Source organism: Toxoplasma gondii, chromosome XI (genome assembly GCF_000006565.2).
Source record: "Toxoplasma gondii ME49 chromosome XI, whole genome shotgun sequence".
Classification (NCBI taxonomy): Eukaryota; Apicomplexa; class Conoidasida; order Eucoccidiorida; family Sarcocystidae; genus Toxoplasma; species Toxoplasma gondii.
The window spans coordinates 4,454,056-4,477,377 of record NC_031479.1 but is presented as its reverse complement, the minus strand read 5'-3'; the positions used below and the strand labels follow the sequence as shown (position 1 = coordinate 4,477,377).

The following is a 23,322-nucleotide window of genomic DNA, read 5'->3' as shown; positions in this document are numbered from 1 at the left end:
TCTGCGTGGACAGAGAGATGTTAAGAGCTTGACAACGAGGACCATCTGTGCGTCAGTGAACGTTGTTCCCGCCCGTTAGAAAATGACGGCACGCGGGGCATTGGCCTCCGGGCAGAGCATGGTTTCGTTCTGTTCTCGAGTCGTATTATACGACAGTGTTTATCGTATCTTCAGTAGGGTTAGAGTGGTATTCGTGTGCAGCACGCAGCCTCGTGGACAAAAAGAAGAAATTCATAGAATCGCAAAGGGGAAGTGGTACGGTCTCGAGTTTGGCAGCACAATCCGTGAAGCGTCAAAGACAGCGGGTCAGCTTTCAAGGTCTAGCATGAATATGGGAGAGATTCCGCGTACAGCAGGCGCATTTCCTCCCATCTGGAGGCGATTGATTGCTTTTTGTGGCCGGGAACCAGCGCCTGTCGGTCGCCCAGAAGCGCCTGAGGGCAGGCTAAAGCGAAGCCCCAAAAGAGGCCTTTTCGCTGCAGAAATCGACGCCTCCGCGCTCACAGGTCTGCCAGAAGGCGTCTGCCCTGTCTCTGTTCCCACCCGATTGGCACGTGGATTCATTGTTGCCACCGGAATGCCAAGAACCCGGTTGCTCTTCGGTGCTGGGTTTCCAGAAAAGACTTGACTCGACGACGCAGGACCTGTAGAAGGCCAGCCACCTTTGACTCGCAGACAACTTCCTTGTTTCTGGTACTCACTGCGACATCTCGATCCAGACGCGTCTATTAATTTTGACGAACTGACAGTTCCGGGCCCGCCGCTGCCAGCAAGGCAGTCGAGCCAGTCCGAGGGAACTGGACACGGGCTACTGTACGGTCTCGCGGGCAGAAAAGCATCTGCGTACTGTCGGACACAGACGTACTGCGACGGGACTTGCATGTCCTGGTGAAGACCTAGCACAAGTCGCAGCCGAGCCTGGCCCTTACCCTTCGCTGCGAACAGCAAAACGTAGCTTTGCTGTTTCGAGTGTTTCACGCCAACTAGTCGCTGCAGGCTGCAGCTGCCACTCGCCACTTCCTGCAGCTCGACGGCGGCTCCTTCTCTCTCAGCCGAAGCCTGAGCCGTTCGTGTCAGCGAAGACGCACTGCTGGTTCGATGCAGGCCTGCTCTTCGAGAGTTTTTACCCGATGATCCGGGCGGCAAACTGCCGCAGCTTCCGTGTCGACCGAATGACGGGGCTGCGGCCGCTGTTCGCGGCCGAGTGCACCGGCCCACGCTGGGGCTTGAAGCTTCTAACCGGGGTTGGGCAAATTTGCATGCAGGACAGACGGAAGCAGACACTGGAGCTGTGGCAGCAGAGTACGGCCGCTGACCCGTGATTTCCGCTGCGGTAAGGCGCGAAGACGGACCGAAATCGATGCGTCTGGCAACCGCCGGCGGAAAGGAACCGGAAGAACGAGGACAAGGGTTGGAACACTCAGGACAAACAGCAAGAACGGGTGGACCGCCACTGGTGCGAGACCTGGATGTCGATGTTGAAGGACACAAGCGGCTTGAGGTGGCCGCAGAGCCAGACGTCGACCTGCGGCTTTCGCTTCGATCTGTAGGTGCGCGTGGGCCAGACGCCAGAAGGCGGAAGTGAATACTTTCTTCCTGGAACACTCGGTGTAATGTTGGAGATACAGAAAATAGGTACAGAACGAGGATGCGCTTGATGGATATGCAGTGGTAACGCGCTCCCGCAGCGCCATCTGTTGTCGGATCCGCTGGACAACTCTCTTCGGAACTGCTTCCAGATTCGTCCACGGCTTGAGAAAAACTGCATAACATTCTTCGGCCTGGTGGGTCGCTCTGATTAGTTCGACCTTGCCGTTCCGGTGTATGTAGAGGAAAGACCGTGGTGGAACCGAAGAGCTTCAGTTCAATTGCTACCTGGGGACCAGGGTGCATTCTTGTCCTGCCGGACCCGTCTGCCGGGTGCCCGTCGTCGGAAACAGACTTCTCTTCCGGTGCAAGCAACATGTGATCTGACAGATCTTGCAAGGAGTGAACAAAGAGCATCATGCGCCACTGATAAAGTTTCGGGGGTAACTGACGGCAACGATCTTCTTTCGTCAGTGATCCCCCCATCACAGCCTCGCCTCCCCGGAGTGTCTGCTTGGGAGGAGCAACGGCGGGAGCCCCACCAGTCAACATTCGATGCCGGGGAGGAGCTTGGCTCTGCGGAGACTTGTCTCGACTCGTCGCTCCCGCCGAACTTCCAACAGTTGCCTTAGAGTCATGCGAAGCAGACGGATAGCAGTGTTGAGAAGTGGTGTCATACGGGAAAGAAGGAGATCCACCTTGCACCTGGGCGGAGGTAGTAGGAGATACAGCAGAAGAGGAGGCAGGTGTTTCAGACGAAGGGGACGGGGGTGAAAACGAGACAGAACTTCGCGAATGACAAGTCTGCGCTGATGGGATCACAACAGATCTCCTGGTATCACAGTGTGTATTGACAAAGGCTAGTAGCGGATCGCGGTCCTTTGCCCGATCCAGCTGCAGGTTAATGCTGCTGCGTCCGTTGTCGCCTTCGCCTTGCGCTTCAAAGGACACTGCCTGTCGAGGAGGTGCGTTGTTAAAGGAACGCAGAAGATCCATCAGATATGGGTCGTCGGCTTGTGTGCTGCTCTGTAAATGGCGGTAAAACAGGACAAAAGATTTCTGAAATGATGGACCATTCATGGAAAAGCTTGACAGCTATCCAGTCCCGCCGGATTCAGGGACGGGCAGCCCACACGATGTGACGGTCTGAGTTTTCCTTCGCGTAACCGTGCATGCTTGTACGAATCGTGGCAGTGCGGACAACGCCTGAGAAAGTAGGTGTTTCTTTGTTTTTTTAAGAAAAGCCAACGAGTAGCCAAATGCGGAGACGAAGATCCGATGACTGCCAAAACCTCGGAGCAACAGGCAAAGTCTATATTCAGGGAGAACAATCCGCTGCGGAGACTGACACTCGTAAGAGGGATTTGAATTTTTCGACTTGTGGGTTTGTAATAGGGAGCACGAGGACACACCACGGATGACACTTCGCCTAGGTCTCCCTCATGGTGTCGACTATGAGGGAGAGACGAGGTTTGACATGTTCGAAACGAACTCTACGAAAAAAGAGCACTTCAGTGGATTCTTCTGTCCCAGCTCCATCCGAATTGTATTTTCATGAGTTCCTCCCCCGCGTTAGTCATGCGTCCCACTTCTGCGTGTGTTGGTGTGCTTCGGGAAAGGCGTGTATCCGCCCGTTTTAGAGGGGGAGAAAATCAAACTCATATGACTTTCTCTGGATCTTTGTCATACAAAATTCCTGTTTTTGTTTTTGACCGAACCCTTTGGTGGAAACAGGAAGTCAAATATTGGGTGTAAGGGGCAAAGCAATGTCTGCTTACTCCTGAATGTCTTCCTCAGTGCCGCGGTCCTTTCGCGATAGCCATGGCGTCTTTCACAAAAACGGAAACTGTGTCGAACAGATGGAAACGCGAATGTACTAGCTTACTTGAATTGCATCCAAAACGCCAGTGAAACTGAAGAAAGTCGGATCTCTGTGCGGAATCGGCTGGCGAAGAGCTTGTGCGAGGTCGAGCTCGACCTTGATCAGCTCTCGCTCGGCCAAGTAGAGGGAATAGCATAGAGAGCATACTGGATAGTTATACGACAGCTGAAGTCTCCCAGAAAGAGGGAAGAAAAGAATGTCCAATCCGCGTTTCCGCATATGGTGTTGGGTCTCGAGCATCATTCGCAAGTTCACAGTTTTGTTCAGGTCCTGCTTTCGATGTTTCAACCCGCACATCTGACAGATGGATGGAATTGCCAAACGACTGATGGTTTCGCAACAGCTCTTTTTGCGACGGTCACCAGGGTCATCTTCATTTTCGTCTCCATCTTCCGCAGCCGAAGAAGTGAACGTGATTGGCATCGACGGTGATGTTTGTCGAACCGTAAACGATTTCACCTACATAATAGGTGGAGACAACGAAAGAAAAGTAAATGACCGAAATCTTACAGTGCATACCCAAAACGGTCGTCCACGCCCGTTCCAGTTTTGCCGCTGCAGCTTTTCCCGTGCTGGTTCGCCACACCACACGCAGAATTGCTGCTTCTCGCTAAACAGCATGCCACGGACGCTCTCTCGCGTAGAGTCGTTCTATTCGTTGGCAGCTATGTGCATATGCTCTAGTAAGTTGGGGTCGCTAATGATCCCTGAACAGTGGACGTAAAGTATATGCGAAAAACTTATTTGGAGCTTCTACCCTTTGCACGGTTGAACGACAGATGAGTTATGCTTCATTCCTAGAGATACTGCCTCATGGGCACGTGGTGCCAGGCTGTAACCGCTGTCTGTGGTGTAGACGGGCGCACCTGGATGAAATACCACCTGCCGGCGGGTGAGCCTTTCACCAGGTCGACGACTATGGTTTCGAGCCAGACTTTGAACAGCGTCTGCGTGAAGTGAAAAATAGACTTGGCAACTTGCGCAGCGGCAGCAAGTGTTGCTCCTGCGACAGGAAAGACGTCGAAGCTCGTTTCAGCTGGATCGACTTTCCGTAGCTGTTCTTCCTCTGCGGTTTTCGACACTCCATTCAACGTCGGGTTGTCGCAGCTCACGCAGAACTGAGAAGTCATGTCCCCCCCGAGACTACGAGCCTGCTGAGGAGTCAGCCGATTTACCAGCGTGAATCCCGACGGCGCCCGAGAAGCACTCCAGCAAACACGTGTCAGTTGGCAGCGGCTTCGCGACTTGCCCCTCACAAACGCCTGCATAATCAAAGAATAATTGGGGCCTTTAAGCGGTTAAGGTCCCGTTCTACCCTTACCCCACGTTCATTAAAAAGCGCATGGACGAAGACAGGAGTCAACTAGGCATTGAAGTGTAGTCGCACTTCTTCGAATACGAACAGCACTGAGTGTGTATTCTAGGCGGTAGCATCTCAAAAGTGTATAACGCGTACGTTTCGGCAGACATGTGCTCCCTCGAGTACTTTTCTTTCTATATATTGAGCTTTCACTGTTGTGCGTTTTTATTCATTTCGAACTCCTTTACTGGACATCATGCGGCCTGACATTTGCACATAGACCGTACTATTTCACGGTTAGTGCAGATTTCATTCTGCTCTGCAAGCAGTTCCAAGAGACTGGTGCGTGTGGAGTTGTTCATATCTGTGTACCTCGATGTCTCTCTGTATTCCTCGCGACTACAGATGAATTCCGTTGTGAGCTAACCTGATAAATGCGGTCTACGGAACTGTCTGAGGAAACAGAACCCAGAGTAGTCAGATCGATAGCCTTGGTGATATTGCAGTCTTTCCTCGAATAATGCATCTGTTTCATCACAGCTGCCGGGTACGGGGGTGAGTCTGGAAGCTGTGCCTGCAGTCCCACCCCCTCTTGCTGTTGAATTGCCCGTCCGCCAGATAAAGATCCGAACTGTCGGCAGTCTGACTGCTCGCTCTTCTCCGGGCTGTTCCAAGTGCCCGCAGCGGACGAGCGTCTTGTAGCAGGCGCCAGCTGGAGGGAGTTACCTGCCCAAATTGCTTGTTCTTCTGCGTGAATCCGAGAAAACAGATTGCTCTCCAGCAGCTTTACGGCTGAGAAGTCACTCTTGATGATCCAGCCACTGGAGGCACTTGGTGCCCCGCTGCTTTGGTCCTGCTTGAGAGCACTGCGGTCCAGCGTGCCTGGCATCCCCTTTGAACCACTGCAAATATAAAAGCTTTCCGTCCCTGAACAGAAGACTGTGTCGGGAATAGCAACGTCCAGGTTCCGTGCCAGACGATACGCAAATGATAGCGAATGATTAGAGTTCATCAGGATGCATTTCCACCACCCCAGCCCTGGCTGGACGGGCAGGAGATTGTAGTAGTTCGAGTCGGAACTGGTGAACGCAATTTTCGAGAAGTGTTTGTCTTTCCTGGCTTTTTTCGCCCTTAGAATTTCTTTGTTCCTGCGGCGTAGGGCCGTCGGATACCCGTTGGCGTCTGCATCCTTGCTCGTGACGGATGGTGCAGTAGCGGGACGCCCTCCTCCAAAGCGGTGCGTGCTGCTGTCAGATGAAACAGTATGCAGCAATCTGCATCTCGTGGGTGGCGGTTTCTTTCGTCCATCGTCCTTTGTCAGGACTTCGGTGGAGTGTATCGAAGAACGATGGGGGTCTTCGTCCACATCCGCGGAAGCAACATGTGAAGCACGGAACTCTGGCAACCCACCGGGTATCGACCCGCAGCCGGGGTCCGCAGACTGACAGGCAGCATCATCACAAGCCTCGGGAACATCCGACAGTTCGGCGGCCATAATCGGCTGTGATCATCCCAACCTCATTCCAGCAAAGGCAGTTCGTAGGCACGTTCGCCGCTGAAATGGGAAAGCAAGGAAAGCAATGCAAGTGTGCATGCTGCTCGGGGGCTGGAACGGGCAGCATCAACCCCTACACGAGGACTTGGAGAAACGAAAGTTCCGATATGTGCTCTGCCAGCGTCCCAGTTCTCGCTTTTTAAACGCTTCTTCAGAAAACGGGTTTGCTGTGCCATGCCTCCGATGTTCGCTCACGTGACGTAGGTGAAATCCCCGGCGTCAAAGATAGCTCCTGTAGTCTTTCGAGGAAATAACATGTCACCCTTCTTTGTATCAGAGACGATTACGGCTTTCTCTCAAAGAATAATGAAGATGACGTTTCTCCTGACTTCATGTAACTCTTGTTCTCATAGACATACAGGACGAAGCTATGCAAGGTATTCTCAGCGTTGCGAAGTATGTGCTGAAATACCTTCGGTCTTCGAACGTCTGCCATTGTCTGAATTCATCTTATCAAAGGCGATACTCGCGATGACAACTCGCGTATATATAACAGCCGGAGTATTTCCTCGGCTGACAGAAACTGTAGGGAACCGAGACTTTCAGTTCTTTGCAATCGAAGAGGCGGGCTGTGGCAAAAGGCTTCTGAACCCGCTGCTTATTTACAACAGAGCTTCGATTTCTACCAGTACCTTGTTCCGTCTGCGTGCAAGGGTGTGTGCTCGCATGAGATGACACGTTGCCCCATAAATTTGGTCAAAATGTGAATGCAACTGTAGGGACGTACCCCGATTGCCCCACATAGGACAGGAAGCTCACATGTAGATGCAACTGCCTTTGCAGCCCCATACCCGGAAGCTGTGGGACGAGCACTACTGGCACACCTCCTGTTTGGGAAATACCAGCAGGTTTTGAAGTTCCCAAAGCACGACCAACGTTTCTGATAAGCACACAGGCGAAATCTGTTGTGCATCAGTAGGGACGTGGGCAAGACAACGTGCGTTTGGCGCTACTCTCGCATTGATCCTTGCCGTGCCACAAAGCGAAACATCTGGCTTGACTGCCTCCTTTATTAGTTTTTACTGTGCCGAGCAGCCGCACATGCCATGCAGCAAATAGAGAGCTGTATGGTGTTCAGACGACGCACTCAATGATCAGCACACAAACTGATTGATAACGAATTCCCGTCCGTCGGACGGCTATCGTGTGTCTATGCTACTAAAATGCCTCGTCCGGCAGCAAGACGAAAAGCGAACCTAATTCCTTGCCTCACAAAGGTGATGCTTTTTGAATTGAAAAGGAAGTGTTCCTGTGAGTTACGGGACAATTGCTTGCTTGCCTATGTGCTAAACATAAGAGAAAACACGATGCATATTCAAAACAGCGAACTCGTTATTGCGGCCGCGTGTTGGTGTGCCAGCTGCGGATCAGCCCCGTCCCCAAGCTATTACAATCCACAGAGTTCGGAAAATGGCTCGGAACATATAGCGAGACGTATCGAAACCAACATGTTTTCTTCGCTTGTTTCCTGCGTGTTTCCCACTGCAATAGCTTTCGACAACACCTGATTTTTTTCTGTTGTAGTGAAATGGCGAGTTTCCAAACGAATCAAATGCTCTGCTAGGCTGCCGAACACTCCTCCGTTCTGGTGGTTATAAAGGATTTCACTGAGAACACAAAGCCGTCTTTACGCTAGAGAAACGCGCACTTGCCACGGAACGGCAACACAATGCAAAATGTAAATGGTAAAGGCGCCATGGCTTTTTCAGATGTAGATCGACGGGTATGCATCAGAATGTTGGTGCGACACCGTGCATTGATTTTCGAGTTAGAGTTGCCAAAACAACACTCTGCTTTGTGGGTGACTGAAAAAAACGACCGGCCTCTCGCCCCAAATGTTTATCGCTCGGCGAGGTTGAGGGGGAACCATAAAAGTTCCCCTATCTTCATGTGGAGACCAAAATGCTGGACCTACTTTCTGTAGAGAGAGTCGTTTGTAACGCGAGTACCACGAGGTTACAAGCAGCTTTCAACACGGCGGCTGTTGCGAACCAGGCAAACGACAGGGTTAAAGCTGCGTGGGCACTCCCGAAGTAAGCGCCGGTCGAGCAACCTTGGAAAACATTTGCTAGAATGAGATGTTGTTGTCAAGCTATCTATGCTCTGTGGACTCGTTAGGCGCTACGAGCACAGATGGCACGAATTGCTCAGCGTAGACTTGAACTGTAGCACTGGGACCAGATCACTGTCATCTATCATTTATACAAACATTCGAGAACGCTACAGTGTCAGATAGAAAACTAGTCAATCGTTCTGGACTTCCACTGCACTGTCAGTCGCGTCGTGTGTTTCGTTAATTGCCATTGCGAACGCTTCGATCCAGATGGCATCTTTCTTGTCTGTGGGTTTGGAGGATCTTCCTGGAGGACCAGCCGGGGACTGGCGGGGGCATTTAGCTCACACCAGCCCCGTCCTAGTCGCGATTCTGCTGGCCATGTTGGCATTGCTCGGAGTGTTTTCCAGGCTGCTTTTTTCTCGTCCACTTCGTGGTTTTTCCGCGCTGTGGAGGAGACTGGCAACCTGGAGGATCCAGCACGGCTTTGGCAGCAGAATGCACCTCGCGGACATCTACGCGGGTGAGGATGGATTGTGTATTTTCAGCTTGGCTTCCCGAGACAGGTGTCCCGTAGTTGCCTCACGAGCATATCGACTTGCTCAGGTTCGTGTACATGACAGCATCCAACACTTTCGTTTTTCTGCTTGGTGCTGCTTTTGTTCAGACTCAGAACCGGACCTGGAGGGGGGACTCGGTGTGGGCGACGTCGGTGTCTACGTAGCAGCAGACTGCTGTGTAGTCATCCACTCACCGCCCGCTGGGGACATCAATGCAGCGACGGGTAAGCTTGCGTTTCGAAACGCTTTCAGTCTTGAAGCTTCAGCAAACTCGTCCCAGAAAATTATGTTCACAGCTATCCACCTGTTCAAGAGCCAGTTGCTGGCGGGGGGTCCTTAGATCGGCGATCCTGGACATCTGCTTAGCTCGTGACTCCTGAGACCATCACCCAGTATCTTCTCGGATGAATTCGATTTTGCAAATATTTCGGACTCACAGACTTGTGGCTTTTGTCAGCGTTGTTTTCTTCTCTTCAGACCGTGTGGGTTCGCTCCTGTTCAAGGGCGAAGAACCGTCAACTCCCTCCGAGTCTTGGTCAACAACCGAGTCTGCTGGTGGCGCGAATTCGTTGTCTAACGACGAAGACGACAACTTGTGTGAATCTGGGGATTTCAGCCCCAGATTCGTAGATCGTCTGTTCGTCAGACCCGCGTTCGTCCCGGAACTCGACCTCAGGTCGCTGAAACGCGTTCCGATGCAAGACGCTGAAGACTTCACGTCTACCATCGGATCGCGTTTCTCCAGGTCTGGCGAGATTCTGGGAATCGCGACATATTGAATGCCGTGTTGTGTCGAGACGTCTGTTCTGTGTCGACTGGTGTGTTTGCGTATACGTTTGTTCGCTTTAGTGACCGCTTTTCAGAGGTTCGATTTCACATCTGTGTTTGCTGGTGGTCCTACCCAAGGCCACCTACTGAAAATGACTTTCCCCAACCGAGGCCGTGGGCCTTTGAAATCTCGTGCACCTTGCCACTCAAAAGCGGTTACTCTCTAACCAAACTGTTTCGCTTTCGTCACGGTTGCAGCAGGCTTCCACTGAAGAAAAACAGCTTTACTGCACATTCGAAAATCGCATCCAGCGACTCAGAAAAAATCGAACTCTTCTTAGCCTGTTCTTTTAACGGTTCACGTCTACAGTGCGGAAGCTTAGTTAAAAACGAGTGACACAAGATGATGCGCTTTGCAGACGCACACGTAGACGTTTTCTGGCTAGGAGATCGGCTTGAGAGAAACAATCATATTGTCGCCAAGTTTAGTCTGTGTCTCTCGAGTCCGGGAAAGCGAGCTTTGTTCCCGATGTCGACTGCTCAGCCAACACCCCTTTCGGTCGCTAACATTGACTACTCTAAGTCGTGTGAATTGACACAAGTTGACAACACGAAACCGGAACCTAAAAAAACCACTGTTCATCATGACACGAGGATGCTTTACAAGTAGTGCGTGTGCGACGTGCATCGACTTGGCTCCCCCGTGCCAATAACGTCTGCATTGTGTGCCATTCCTCGTAAAAACCTTCACGCTCTACACCGCGCTACTTTCACCTCTCTCGTATCCGTCGTTCCCTCCCGAGGGTTCTGGGTGGGACGAGCGTAACAGCCGTGCATACATTAATACATGTGCATATATATGCATGCATTTGTATCGTGTCTATAAGGAACCTTCATTTGATGAGACAGAATTGGTATTGTTTTACCAAAAAGGGAACAAGGCACATCGGTCTACAGAACCGATACATTGTAAGAATGAGACATATAGAGGCGCCAGAAGAATAAAAGAGTGGACGAAAACTTCCGTTGTGGTTTGTGTACTGCACCACATGGCTTCTCTCACACTGGGAAAACGACTGAAGAACGCCGTGAACATGACTCCTTGCATGTCCTGGCGACACCCAGTCGCTAATTTGTTTCCCCTCAAATTCCTCTCGCCTTCCGTCTCGCTATTTCCGATTTGCCTGCCCTGTCAGAGCATCGAAGGAGGCAGCTTAAACGACAGCAGGAGTTCACCAACATGCATTCTGCTGAGGAAACTCAAGCATCGGAAGGTTCTTTATTTCCGCACATTCTTGGCTCTTGGACTAAGACAAGGAAACGAAATTAAGTGCTTCAATTTCTCTCCCTTTTTCTCTCCCGTATGGTTTCCTTCCCCTTTCCTTTTCGCGTGGTGTTCATCCCGTGACTCCTGGTCCCGCGCCAGCGCCAGGACCGCAAGCATGTTTCGTCTAGACGCTTTTTGCCGACTGGCAGTCCCTTCTTCTTTAACCTCTTCATCTCCTTCGTGCCCAGATGATCGTTACCTCAACCCACTTTTCCCGATTCCTTTTGCTTCCTTTTTCATCTTTCACCCCGACTGTCGAGTGCCATTTCCCCCTTTGTTATTACCTTTCTCCCATAAGCTTGTGCTTCCTCTCCCCAGTCGTCAACCAGCACCGTGTGTCGTTCTTTTCAGGATTCTTCTCCCGGCTTCGCGACGCCTTTCCTGTCTCGCTCGCGCGCGCCGATTGTCCCCAACTTCTTCCCCTCCTGCCACCAACGTGTCACCTGCCTCGTCTGCGTTTCCTCCCCCCGACTCTGGAATCGTCTGCCCAGTTTCGCTGGCGAATGCTAGTCCCCCCCCACCGCACTCTGCGGGCAAAGAGCGACTGCAACGTTTCACACGGGGCGGAAGGGAGACGCGAAGAGAGACTGAGAAGCGCATGACACCTGAGAAGAAGAAGCCGCTGCCGTCGGCGAAGCCGCGACGGAACACGGACTCGAATGCAGTTTCTCCAGATTCAGCTGCACAATGAACTCTGTCAGGTGCCGGTTAACAAAGTCGTGAGAAATGCCGTTGAGCACGTGGAGGCCCTTGACCTCGCCGAGCCCGTCTCGATCTTCCAGCTGTCTCAAAATTGCTTGTTTCTCTTCTGCTTCACTCAAGTCGTAATCGTTACTCTCAGGAGTCGCTCCCTCTCTGGTTTCGTGACGGTCGCGCTCTCGCCTGCGTTTTGCGCGTCGGAGGGCCTTCTCAAGGTGGTGGAGTCTCGCGTCTCTCAATTCGCGAGTTACCACGTTCTGCTCGGCCAGAAAACGGAGCAGCAGGCGATTCGTTGTCTTTGCGCTCGTCTTGATGCCGTGCGGAAGACTCCGCAACGCCGACTGCGCCTCCTTCGTCCAGTACAAAACCACGTGAAGTCCGAGGGAATCTGGAGCCGTGACTTCTCCTGACGACACGCATGCAGAGGAGAAATGAAGTGAAAACCACACCCAGAATAACACACAGAAAGAGAACAGAGACACAGCTTGCCGCGGACGCCTGCTGAAACGCCTGTCGAAGCGAAATTGTAGCCGCAGAAAACTCGGCACTGGAGGACCAGCCAGAAGTACACTACGGAGACCGAGTTCCCTGTTTGAAATGTGGTGAACTGAGTTGAAGATATCCGCGCTGAACTTTGAGCACATCAGCTACCTCCGATCTCCATGATGAACCGTTTCACTTTCGACTCAAGCAAACACCGTCACAGAGAGAGTCTTGCCACAACTCTGAAAGAGTCCAAGAGACGAGAAGTCGAAAACCACCAGGCGACCTCCCCAGCCTACCACAGAGCATCTTGAACACGTAAGGCTTGTTTCCTCGTCTCTCGTATTCTCTCTCTTTTGTCGCTTCTTGTTTACGCTCCTGAAGCCAGGCGTCGAGATGCGTGATAAGAATTTCAGGTTTCGCTGCCCGGGTGTCTCTCCAGCTTTTGAGCAGAACCGTCTTCCCCGCGTGGAAGGGCGAACGAGAGTAACTCAGGGCAGAAGGCGACACGCGGGGACGCGAAGACGCTCGCGAGAGGCCTCTCTCGTCTGGAGAAAGCGTGAGTGAGGGAGACAGAAACTCTGAGGTGGGAGACTTCTCCGGAGAAAGAAACAGCGTCTCTGGCCGAGACGGAGACGCGGGGACAGCTAGCGACGCCGGCACATGCAGGCCCGTCTGGGGCGCCACATGCGTTGTTCGTGGGCTCGGCTGAGGCGAGGCAGAGTGGGAACCGTGGTGCTGAGATGCTTGAGAATCTGAGAAACGACAGAGAGGAAAGGTGTACGCTCGAGAAGGTAGGAAACAGAAAACATGTCAACAGCGGATTTGTCTGGTGCTTCCCAGCTCGTGAAGTCGAGATACCAAAAGACGGGACACCGATATTGGCGGTGTCCATTCTCCTTTTCGTTCATTCCTTCTCGTTGTCGAGCTTCCATGGATTTCCTTCACTCACTCGGGTTTTTCTCTCCTGCTTACTCTTCTTCGTGTCTCTTTTCTCTGTGTTCCTTCTTTTCTCGTCACGTGGCTGGCGCTTGTTCTCCTTCCCTTTTCTCTTTCTCTCCAGTTGTCTCGCCATCACTTCTTCTCGGTCTCTCCCTTCTCTCTGTCTGATTCGTTCTCTCCAGTTCTCTCCCTGCAACTCTCTATCCCTTTGTGTCTAGCCGTTCTGCGCCTCGAGTCCCTCCGCTTTCTCCCTCGCTTCTCCCCCAGTTTCGTTTCCGTCTGCCTCCCTTTTTCCAATTCCTCCTCTGCGCGAAATCGAAACAACTCACTCCCCCCGGCGCGAAGAGTGCGACAGACGCTCCGCAGCGCCGCCTGTCGGTCGTCGGGCGCCTCGCCTGGCAGCGGCTCCGTGCTGAAGAGCTGCATGCAGAGAGAAAGGCCGCAACGCAAGGTGAAACGGAGAGAAAAAGACGCAGAGACGAGGCGGAAAGGAGACCCAGCCCAAGAGACACGAAGATGGGAAAGACGAACAAAACCAACGCGGGACATCCAGCAAAGGAGACAACAGGAAGGAAGAGAAAACAAAAAAAAACAAGACCGACACGCCTGTCTCCACTGAATACGTAAATGCTAAATGTTTCGGGGAGACGAGACCGAAGCAGAGTGGAAGACGCACACAGACCTGCCAAAAAAAACAGAGACGGATGCCGCTGGGCAGCGAAGGCCCGAGATACAGACGCACTTGCCGCGAGGAGCACCAGCTCTGTCTTTCGCGAGGACCAACGTAGATCGACAGAGAGATTTTCAAACGCAGTGCGGAGGAAAGGGAAACACGGTTTGTGAAGGAAACATGCCGAACACAAGCAGTGGGGAATAACGAGGCTTCGCAGCAACCTGAACTCCACACTGTCAGCCGCCTCAAGTAGCGTGGAAAGGCGGCGACGTGCGACTGTCGGGGAGCGCTGGTCTGTCAGTCTGTCGGACTCTCGTGACTGCAACGCACAAAGGAAAGCAACTCTCGAAACGAAAGAAAAGACGAACCATATGCGCCTTCCGGAGCCATGCCTGGAGTCGGCCTCTCTCGCAGGTACAGGCGCCGCCGTCACTTCGACCTTCTTGCTCCTTCTCTCTTCGCGCCTGGACGAGCAGGCCAGTGGCCTCCACGCACCGAGAGGCAAAGCGCGACTGCGAGGGAGAAGCCGAAGCCGTGGGGAGCGCAGGCGAGAACGAACTCCGACAGAAGAGACAAAGATCGAACGGGGGCAGGCAACGCTCTTCGTGACTCCAGAAGTAAATCACGCGCTGGTTTCTGACGAAAAAAGAGACATATATCCACAGAGAGAATGAGAAGGAGACAGAGAATGACAAGGGGACCGAGGATGAGAAAAGGGTCGAGAATCAGAAAAAGATCGACAATGAGAGAAACAGAACATGAGGGAGGAAAATGAGGAAGAGAGAGAATGACAGAACAAGACATAGAACGAGTGAGAGATAGAGAGAAAGTCGGAGAATGGAAGAGAGATAGCGACAAAGAGATAGAGGCTGAGAGAGAGATAGCGACTGAGAGATCGAGTGAGAGTCACGGAGGTAAAGGGAAAGAGACTGTAGATTCCGGATTCTAAACGATCCAAAAGCCACTGCGAAGAAGCACAGTTTCCGTCTGGATTCGAAAGCAAACAGGTGAGGTACAGCCTCCACCGTCGCTTCTTTTAACTCTGCCAGCCAAGAAGTGTGAAAGGAGCTGAGGCTGGCAAACAGTTTCTCCAGTTGATGAGGCATCAATCTTTTCCCTTGCTCTTTCTCTCTCTCGCCCCCCTTTTTTCGTTCTTCCTCTTCTCTGCCAGTCTGACAGACTCTCTCCATCGTTGTCGGCCTCGGCCTCGGTGTTCCTCTGCGTGCTCTCGGGAGTCCACGCTGTGTCACCTACCGCCTTAGGAGTTGCTCGAGTGTGGTGTCTTTGCCGAGTCTGGGTCCGAGGAAGTCGCCGAGAATTTTTCCGAGGTAGAAGTCCACTTCCCCTGCATGCAGGGGCCTCGTGTCGCAGAATGTTCCTTGACAGACGCCGTGGTCTGCGACGAGGCTGAGGATGATAATTTCTGACGGGTGTGAGTCGAGAAACTCGCGAATCTCGCACAGGACTGGCAGCTGAAGAGGGGCAGGACAGTGGATAACAGGAACGATTCACGAGAAGGAACATCCGAGAAGTGAGGGGCGTCGCACGACGCAGCAGACAGGCTCCAGGCGAAAACTTCAAACAAAAACGCAGGCAAGAACGAGAAACAGGACACGGCACAGGCCGCGAGAGAGAACGAGTGAAATGGGCGCAACAGTGCTTGAGAGAAGTAGAAAGAAAGACGAACGCACAAGAGAGAAGAGAGAGCCGCTCGAGCGAGGTGAAGGCGAGATCGCGACGAAAAGAGAGATAAGCGCCAGAAACATGTTAAATCTACAGTTCGACCTCGCGAGATTGAAGACGAGCTCGAGGGTGTTCCCCAGAGAGACACCAGCGAGATCAAACAGAAAAAACGCAACGCAAAACAGCGAAAAGCTAGCTGGGGAAAAGGCGACGAAAACGCGACCAAACTGAGTTTCAAACTCGAACCCCCCCTGCATTTTCGCCCAGGCGTTCGACCTCACCAAGGGCACTGTACATACACCGCCATGGGCGCAGTACGGGATAGCTCGCAAGGAGCCTAGACCGAGGAGGAGAGCGGCGCGTTTCTTCTCCTGTTCGTTCATCTGTTTGCCTCTGTCATTTGTCGCTTTCTTTCGCTCTTCCTTTCCCCTCTCGAGTCCCGCTGTGTCGCCGTCGCAGCGCGCCGACCTCCTCTCGGAAGACTCCCATTGTTTCCTCTTGTCCGCAGGCACCTTCCATCCACCGGCCGACGAAGCCTGCGTTGCAGGATTCGCGCCTCCTTCGCTGCACTCTGGAAAGAAAAACGCGCAGCGGGAAAATCGGGACTGTGAGAAACACGAGAGACGCAGCAAATGCAGTTTGGAGGGAACAGCGCCAGTTCTGTCTGCACGCAGGACAACCGTCAATGCAGTGGCGAGTGTGAGCCAGCCGGGTCTCAGGAGCTTTCGCGTTCGCCTCGTTTCCCTGTACCCTGGAGTAGACGATTTGCCTCGTAGCTTACCCTTGTCTCCTTTCTTGCGAGAAGCTTGCGAAGAATCTTGATCGAAAGAAGCGTCGCCCAGCTTACAAACACGGAGATCAAGCCAGCGAATGCCGCGAGACAGCTGCTCGGTGATGTTGACATGCTGGGAGAAGCGAGAAGAGAAAAAAGACAGAGAGACTCGGAGAGAAACAGCGAGGAGGGGAAAGAAGAAGACAAGAAAGAGGGGGAGGAAGAGTGCAAGGGAAGGGTCAAACGGTTAAACTGAAGCGAAAAGGTTCACAGGACACACGAGCCACAGCAGAAGAGAGAACAGAGCCAGTACAACGGAGAGAAGAGACAATGGAGACAAACAAAGACCGGAGCGAAGACAGGAGACAGAAGAAAGGGAACGGGTCGTCAAAAAAACGGTAGGCGGATCGTGTAAAGACACCGCACACACAAAAGACGGCCTCGATAAAGAGAGGAAAACACACCCGGGAACGTGAGAAATGAAAGCGAAAACAGAGAACTCGACAGACAAGCGTATACCTGACAAGTGACCCAGTTCTTGATCATGGAGAGGAGCATCGGCTGCTTCATCGTCGTCTCTTCGACCTTCCAAGAGGCACTGTTGTGTGTCGCTGAAGCGAGAAAACAAAGAACAAAGCGTCTGTAAGCCCCAGGAGTCACTGTGATGCCAGGAGTTATGAGACAACTCTCACGAACGCTCTTGGCTCGTTTATCACCAACAAAGGGCAAAACCACACAGTTCGAGGCAGGTCCCGAGGCTGCTGACCAGAGCCGGTAAACGACGACGAACGCGAGGAAGTCACCCCAGCTCCAGGCGAGAGCGAAAGGAGAAACAGAGAAGAGCAAAGAGAGAGATGAGAAAGACACAAGCCAGACAGAGAAAGGAAAAGCGAGTGTGAGACGCGGTACAGAGACGAAGGCGATCCGCTGACGGCTACCAAGGTGTCTCGGCGTCCTCTCGAATCCCCGCAAACCTCAGATGCGCCGAAGGAGAAGAAGCGCGACACTTTCGTTTCGCTTTCTCGACATGGAGAAATGTTTTTTCATTTTCGATTCCGTGGACCCCTTTGTTCACCAACGGCGCTTGTCGCACCTGGGAAGATGATGTCCCAAATTCGTTTCTGTTGAATTCCAGGACTTTTCATCCAGTCTTGAAGGGTTACGCGTGATACTCGAAACTTGAGAGCAGCTTCGACCAAGGCCGCCCGTACGCTCTTTTCTGCCGCCTCCTCGGCGGCTTTGACCGCCTCCGCCGCCGCGACTCGGGAGACGATTGCGCAGTTTCTGAGAGCGAGTTCTTCTGCAGAGAGCGTCTCTTTGCCTCTCGCTTTCTCCTCCGCCTTCCCGGGCTTCTTCTTCCGCCCACCCTCGTCGTTCTTCTCTGAGGGAACGGACGCAGAGGCGACTCTCGCCTTCTCTGCGGCGACGGCGGCAGCATGCGCGCGTCGTCTCCACTTGGACGCGAGGAGCATCGTCTGCGACTTGCGGAAGCGCCAGTTCTCAGCGACGCCCTCCGACTCTCTGGAGGAGTTCAGACGCGACAGGCGAGATGGATGCGCTGAGGTGGGTGGCGCCTCGCGCCCGTCTGCAGGAGGCAAGCGATACGAAGAGACCGACGAGAAGCGAGCACCACCGCACGGCATCTGCGACGAGGAAGCCAGGCTCGAAGGTACGCGGTGAGGATGCGACAGAGATCCCTTTTCCGTCGAGAAGGAGGACGGGTCGCCGTTCTTGCGAAGCTCTCCGCTGTCGAACGTCTCTCCCTCGGCATTCCCAGCGAAGTCTCGCGCGTCTGCGGACGCGTCCTTCCTCGCTTCCGGAGGGGATGGCGTGATCGTCTGGACCCCCGTCTGGGGCGCTGTGCGTGGATCCGGAGATCTCCCAGCAGCTCCTCTGTCTCCGACGGAATCTGTCTCGACTTTCGCGCGCCGCTCGAAGCCCTCTGGGAGGTCGAGCGACTGCGAGAAACCTTCGTCAGAGACAGAAGAGGAACGCCGAGAGCTGCAGACACGAGCGCGTTCAGACGCGTGTCTCCTGACCGCAGAGGCGCCCTCTTTGGTCGACAGGTCGCGGAAGGAACGGAGAGAGCGGAGGCGCCGCTGCGAGGAGAGAGAAGACACAACTGGCAAGTCGTCCTCACTCGAGGAAGAAAACAGTCCGCTGTCTGAACTGCTGGTCGCCTCTGCAGGCACAGTCTCTGCACACAATGGTGAACACAAAGCACTCCAGGACAGGCGATGAGAGAAACTCCAGCAGGCAGTCTGTGAGCAACGAGAGCATGAGGAAGCTGAAAAAGAGGGAGAGGAGCCAAGAGGCTCGTGACAAAGCAGAGCGGCATTCATGCCTCCAAGGAGAAGAGTCGAACAAGGTCAAAAAGCCGCCGAACGACAAAGGCGAAGCAGTGAAAAAGCTCAAACGCCTCCGTATGTAGCCATCGACGATGCGCAAGACACACCGAAGACACGGGAGAGAGATCAGACCTGCTACGTGCTCTTTTTTCTTTCTCTCGCTTCTGAATCGAGAGACCCATCTGTCTCTGTGCGCCTCCAGGCACACCGCGTTCTCTTGTTTGATCTGGTCTTGCAAAAACAGTTTCCATCGTTTACGATTGTTTTCTCTGCGTCCATGCTCGAGTGCAGTTCTCGCGACAAGCGTGGTTGAAAAGGAGTCCACATACAACGCGAGCATCGCAATAGACGCAGGGACGAACAAATCCTACCTCTGCCTTCTCACATCCCAAACTCTAGGGGAGACACACGGTGAAATGCAGATACTCACCGAAACCGATACACCCGCATTTCCACCTAATCAAAACATCAGCATCGTTCGATCCCTACACCTCCTACCGCACGAGAAACTCCACATAAAACAAATAGATACAGATACAGATATATATATATATATATATATATATACTAACATGCATGCATACAAGACAGTGCCTATATACATGTATGTATATGTATGTGTCTCCATGCATTTGTGTGAATGCCTGAGTGTATATAGAGGTTTGTTTACGATCACCTCCACGTTTGAGATTTTGCGTGATTTGAAGATCTCCTTTGTTGATTTCATAGACGCCTATACCCACAGTTGGCCCTTTTTGCGTTGTCCTTCATCTCCCCTATCCTGTCTTATATGTTTTTTTCTGTTTTCTCGATTTCTTCCTCAGCACCTACCTCCCGCGTTTGCCTCTTCCAAAGCTTCTTCGGGACTCAGAGCCTCTGACAGCGACTCGACGGTCGTCTGGGAAGGTCCTTCTGGACGGTCCCCCGCAACGAGAGACCGGAAAACGTAGGACGCGAGGTCTCCAAACGGCAGCAGAGACCACGATGACGCCTCACCCTCGCGCGCAAACTTAGCGTTCAGGAGCCTCTCCTGTTCTCGGCCGATCCCGACAGCCAGGCTGCGCGGCTCTGCCTGAGAGGAGGCAGAAAGAGAGGAAGAAGAAGAGGAAGAAAGAGAGGAAGAAGAAGAGGAAGAAGAAGATGAAGAAAAAGAAGAAGAAAGAGAGGAAGAAAAAGAAGAAGAAAGAGAGGAAGAAGAGGGGAGATGATGGTAGGAGGACGGAGCACGTGAGAGAGCAGCAAGTTTTTCTTCGATGAGTTTTTGTGTCGCAGAATCAGTGCCGCGATAGGTGATGAGAGGAAACCTGGAAACAGGTTCGCGGGTCTCCGAAGGTAAATGCATTGGGGGACGGACGATCCAACTTAAAGATCTGCTCCGTGTGGAGTCGTGAGAGAGCTCTGCTGTCCATTCGACTCTCTCTGACTGCCGCCTTTCTTGCTTTCTGTCTTGCGCTTCTTCCTCCAGTCTCTTGGCAGAGAAATCTTCTTCTGAGCCTCCTTCCCGCAGGAGGACGCACCCTGGAAGACGAGGAGCGTTTGAATCGACGACCCCAGAGCTACGAGACAGATCTGAAGATAGCCTCACGCCGGACGAATCGGACGATCCACGCTCCTTTTCTTCCTCTTCTTCCTCTTCTTGTCGGTCTTCTTTCTGTCCCCTTTGTTTTCCTTTGTCGCGTTCGCCCTCTTCGCCTTGCGCCTCTGCTTGTTTGTTGTTCGTCTCGCGGTCTTTGTCTCTTTCTTCGTCAAGCGTGCTAGCTGCGTTTTGCCTTTCGTAGCTCTCAGAGTCTGTGGGTGAGGCTACGGGAGGAGAAGAGAGAGGCGAAGAGAGCGAAGACGGAGAGAGAGGAGGAGAGAGAGCAGAAGGAGAGAGAGAAGGAGAGAGAGAAGGAGAGAGAGAAGACGGAGAGAGAGAAGGTGATAGAGGAGAGCCAGAGGAAGAGAAAGCCGTGAGATGAGACGACTGCAGAGAAGAGAACGATGAGCGAGAAGAAAGAGACGAGCGACGGTCAGAGGGACTGGACGAGGGCGAAGGCGGAGACTGATTTGTGGCTTCCTCTGTCTTTGTAACGCGTCTCTCTTTTACTACTCTCTTCTCTCTTGGGAACTCGCCACTGCCCGCCTCCTCTCGAACATCACAGGAAGACAGAGCAAAGCCGCCTGTCGGTGAGACTCTGTCTCCTCGTCGCTCTGCTGTCTCCATGGAGGTTCTGAATAAGAGAAGCCGACGCGAGAGGTCCACGCGCGGCTGGAAGTAGAGCGCAAGCGAGGCCTGCGCAGGAGCAAGAAGGAATCAACGGGAGGAAAGGAGAGAGAGTCGAGAAGGCGAGAGCGCGAGAAAAGAAACGGGAGGAAGGGACGCGGAAAACGAAGGAAATCCGTCAGTCGCTCGTTCCTGGGGGAACCGAAGAAGAGGGGAGACACGAAACAATAAAAGCCAGCGAAGACGACCGGAGAAAGGCGACCCCACAGACGGAACCGGCTCTCTGAAGACCAAAACGAGGAAAGCCTGCTGAAGTGGTGTAGCCAACTTGTATTGAGGGTATTGACAACTTTGCTGGTGCAAGAAGTCTGGAGAAGATATGGCAAGGAAAAACGTTCCTTGTTCTCGCGTCTCCCTTTTCAGTCTTCTCTTCTGGGCTTCAGCAACCTTCTCGTCCTGCTCTCCCGTTCCGTCTCTTCTCTCCCTCGAATACCGCCTTCCTCGCGCGTCTTTCTTCTCTCACTGCTCTGTCTCTACTCTCGTCTGTTCTGTCTCTGCAGTCTCACTGCTGCGCTGCGCCTTTGCGAACGCCCTGCTTCTCTCCGACCCACCGAGAGGCGAGACGAGCGCCGAGCCTCTGAGGAGCGGAACGCAGGAAACCCGGAGAGGAAAGGGGAGATGGACAGGCAGCAGCGGAACGAGCAGAATGTACATCGGAAGAGGGAAACGAGAAGACGACGTCGAAGAGGTCGAGCAAGGAGTCAAGGAAAGGAACGTATAAGGAGAGAGTGGAGCAAGTCAGAGGCGACAGAAAGGACAAGGAAGACAGAAGAAGGAGACAGAGAGAAACGGGCGTTGTTTTGACAGCTCGATGTCCAGCGTATATCTCAGGATCACAGAGGGTGCGCGTCGTTCGGCGAGAAACGGTACATGTTCTCTGGAGCAAATGTGCAGCGAGAGAACTAACGTCATTTGCTTGGCAAAAGTCGAAGAAGGACAGACGGCAACAGAAGAAAAGTAGGAAAGGAACCATGAGAAAAGTGACTCCGGGCAACCGACCCCCCGCCCCCACGATTCCTCGGTGGCTAGCTCTGGGCATCCAGAGCTGCTGCGGATAGAAGAAGTAGGTGAGAAGGAAGGTCAGTTTCGGCGAGACGAAAATCTCGTTCTCTCTGCGTAAAAGTCAAAAGGCAAAGGACAAGGGAAGCACAGAGGAGAAGGCCCAATTCCAGTCGGTAAACGAGTCAGGAAACGCTCGGAAAAAACGAGGATCATCGAGTCGCCCGGCGTCCCCATGCACATGCATCTCACGGGGGGGCAAGGGCTACCACGGGTGGATAGGTTTTTGTAGAGTTTTCTCTCGTCTCTTTCCTGACAAGAATGCTTGTTCAAGAAAAAGCCTGCTAGACAAACGAGCCAGTCTTTCAGGATCTACAATTTACTCATCTAGAAAAAAAGTATGGCGTCGCCCTCCATGTATACGGGAGGAGGGAACGTTGGATGAGTTGACTGCGTGTAGAGAAGGAAAAGAGTAGAAAAAACTGTGGAGACGGAAGAATGTCTCTCCCCACGCGCCTCTTTGCTTTAGTTAGAAGACGTTGGACTGGGTCAAAAAAACGTATAAAGAAAAATGTATCTATATGGAGTCAGAATATATCTATATATATATATATATATATATATGTTTGTATTTGAGATATACGCACATCTATAGGGGGATAAATAGAAGTATAGATACCTCTCTATCTCTACACGACTATCTTATAAAGATTTCGAGACATGCTTGCATCTGTAGGTGGCTACAGGAAAATTCTTTTTTCTGTGAGAGAGTTCCGTCCATTTTCAACTGGGTTTCACCACGGGTGCTTTTTTGTCTCGGAGTTTCTTTCTTTTACGGCGGAAGGAGTATATCGAAGGACGGAAGTCGTACACAAATCTGCTTGTGTGGGCATGCGAACGGCGCAGAAGGACAGACTCCACGTTACAAGAAGTGAGAGCCGGAAATTCGCTCCTCATATAAATTGCTCGGAACTCGAAAACCGCATCGTTCTGTTGGAATTTCTTCTGTTATGTGCGAGACTGAATAAATCTCCAGTTATGAAACAGGGGAAGCAGTTCCACGTCATCGTATACCGACGACGCCATGAAATGAGTAGAGCAGCTGAAGATGTCGATCTTCAGTGCTGTGGAAATGTCTCAGGTATTGTCAATCGCGTTGTCGGTTTGGAATCCCGGACAACCGCGTGAGTTGTTCATTTCTCTCCTTTTCGTCTTGCGATATTTGTAAAACATCTGTACCACGAGAGGAAGGACGAATCAGAGAACTTCTCTTTAAGAAATCTCTTGTGTTCCCTGCTTATGATAGGAAACGGCAGAAACCGTCGCTGAAGAAAACCACGCTTTGTTCGAACGCTTTAGAGGCCTTCTGGAATTTTTAGTCTCCGAAACTGAAGACACCTCCGATTTTCAAGTTAGCTTCAATTCCAG

General features: G+C 52.5%; 3 protein-coding genes across 3 annotated transcripts; 1 reads left to right on the top strand and 2 right to left on the bottom strand.

The window, feature by feature from the left end:
* Nucleotides 1-125: 125 nt before the first annotated feature.
* Nucleotides 126-6,264, bottom strand: TGME49_315100 (hypothetical protein; the record flags this gene model as incomplete). Its single annotated transcript, XM_018782847.1, has 4 exons — nt 126-2,613; nt 3,473-3,928; nt 4,336-4,731; nt 5,197-6,264. 4 exons carry the CDS (start codon nt 6,262-6,264, stop codon nt 307-309), a joined length of 4,227 nt encoding a protein of 1,408 aa, XP_018635347.1. The 3' UTR covers nt 126-306.
* Nucleotides 6,265-8,437: 2,173 nt separating this feature from the next.
* On the top strand, nt 8,438-9,919 carry TGME49_315090 (hypothetical protein). The gene is made up of 3 exons (XM_002364648.2): nt 8,438-8,900; nt 9,045-9,161; nt 9,415-9,919. The coding sequence occupies exons 1-3, from the start codon at nt 8,648-8,650 to the stop codon at nt 9,714-9,716; spliced, it is 672 nt and encodes a 223-aa protein (XP_002364689.1). The 5' UTR covers nt 8,438-8,647; the 3' UTR covers nt 9,717-9,919.
* A 461-nt stretch (nt 9,920-10,380) lies between these two features.
* TGME49_315080 (hypothetical protein) lies at nt 10,381-22,039 on the bottom strand. The gene is made up of 10 exons (XM_002364647.2): nt 19,464-22,039; nt 17,378-18,481; nt 16,804-16,895; nt 16,294-16,417; nt 15,794-16,083; nt 15,084-15,301; nt 14,198-14,465; nt 13,486-13,576; nt 12,514-12,969; nt 10,381-12,137 (listed from the first exon to the last, which is right to left on the bottom strand). The coding sequence occupies exons 1-10, from the start codon at nt 20,833-20,835 to the stop codon at nt 11,587-11,589; spliced, it is 4,566 nt and encodes a 1,521-aa protein (XP_002364688.1). The 5' UTR covers nt 20,836-22,039; the 3' UTR covers nt 10,381-11,586.
* Nucleotides 22,040-23,322: the final 1,283 nt, after the last annotated feature.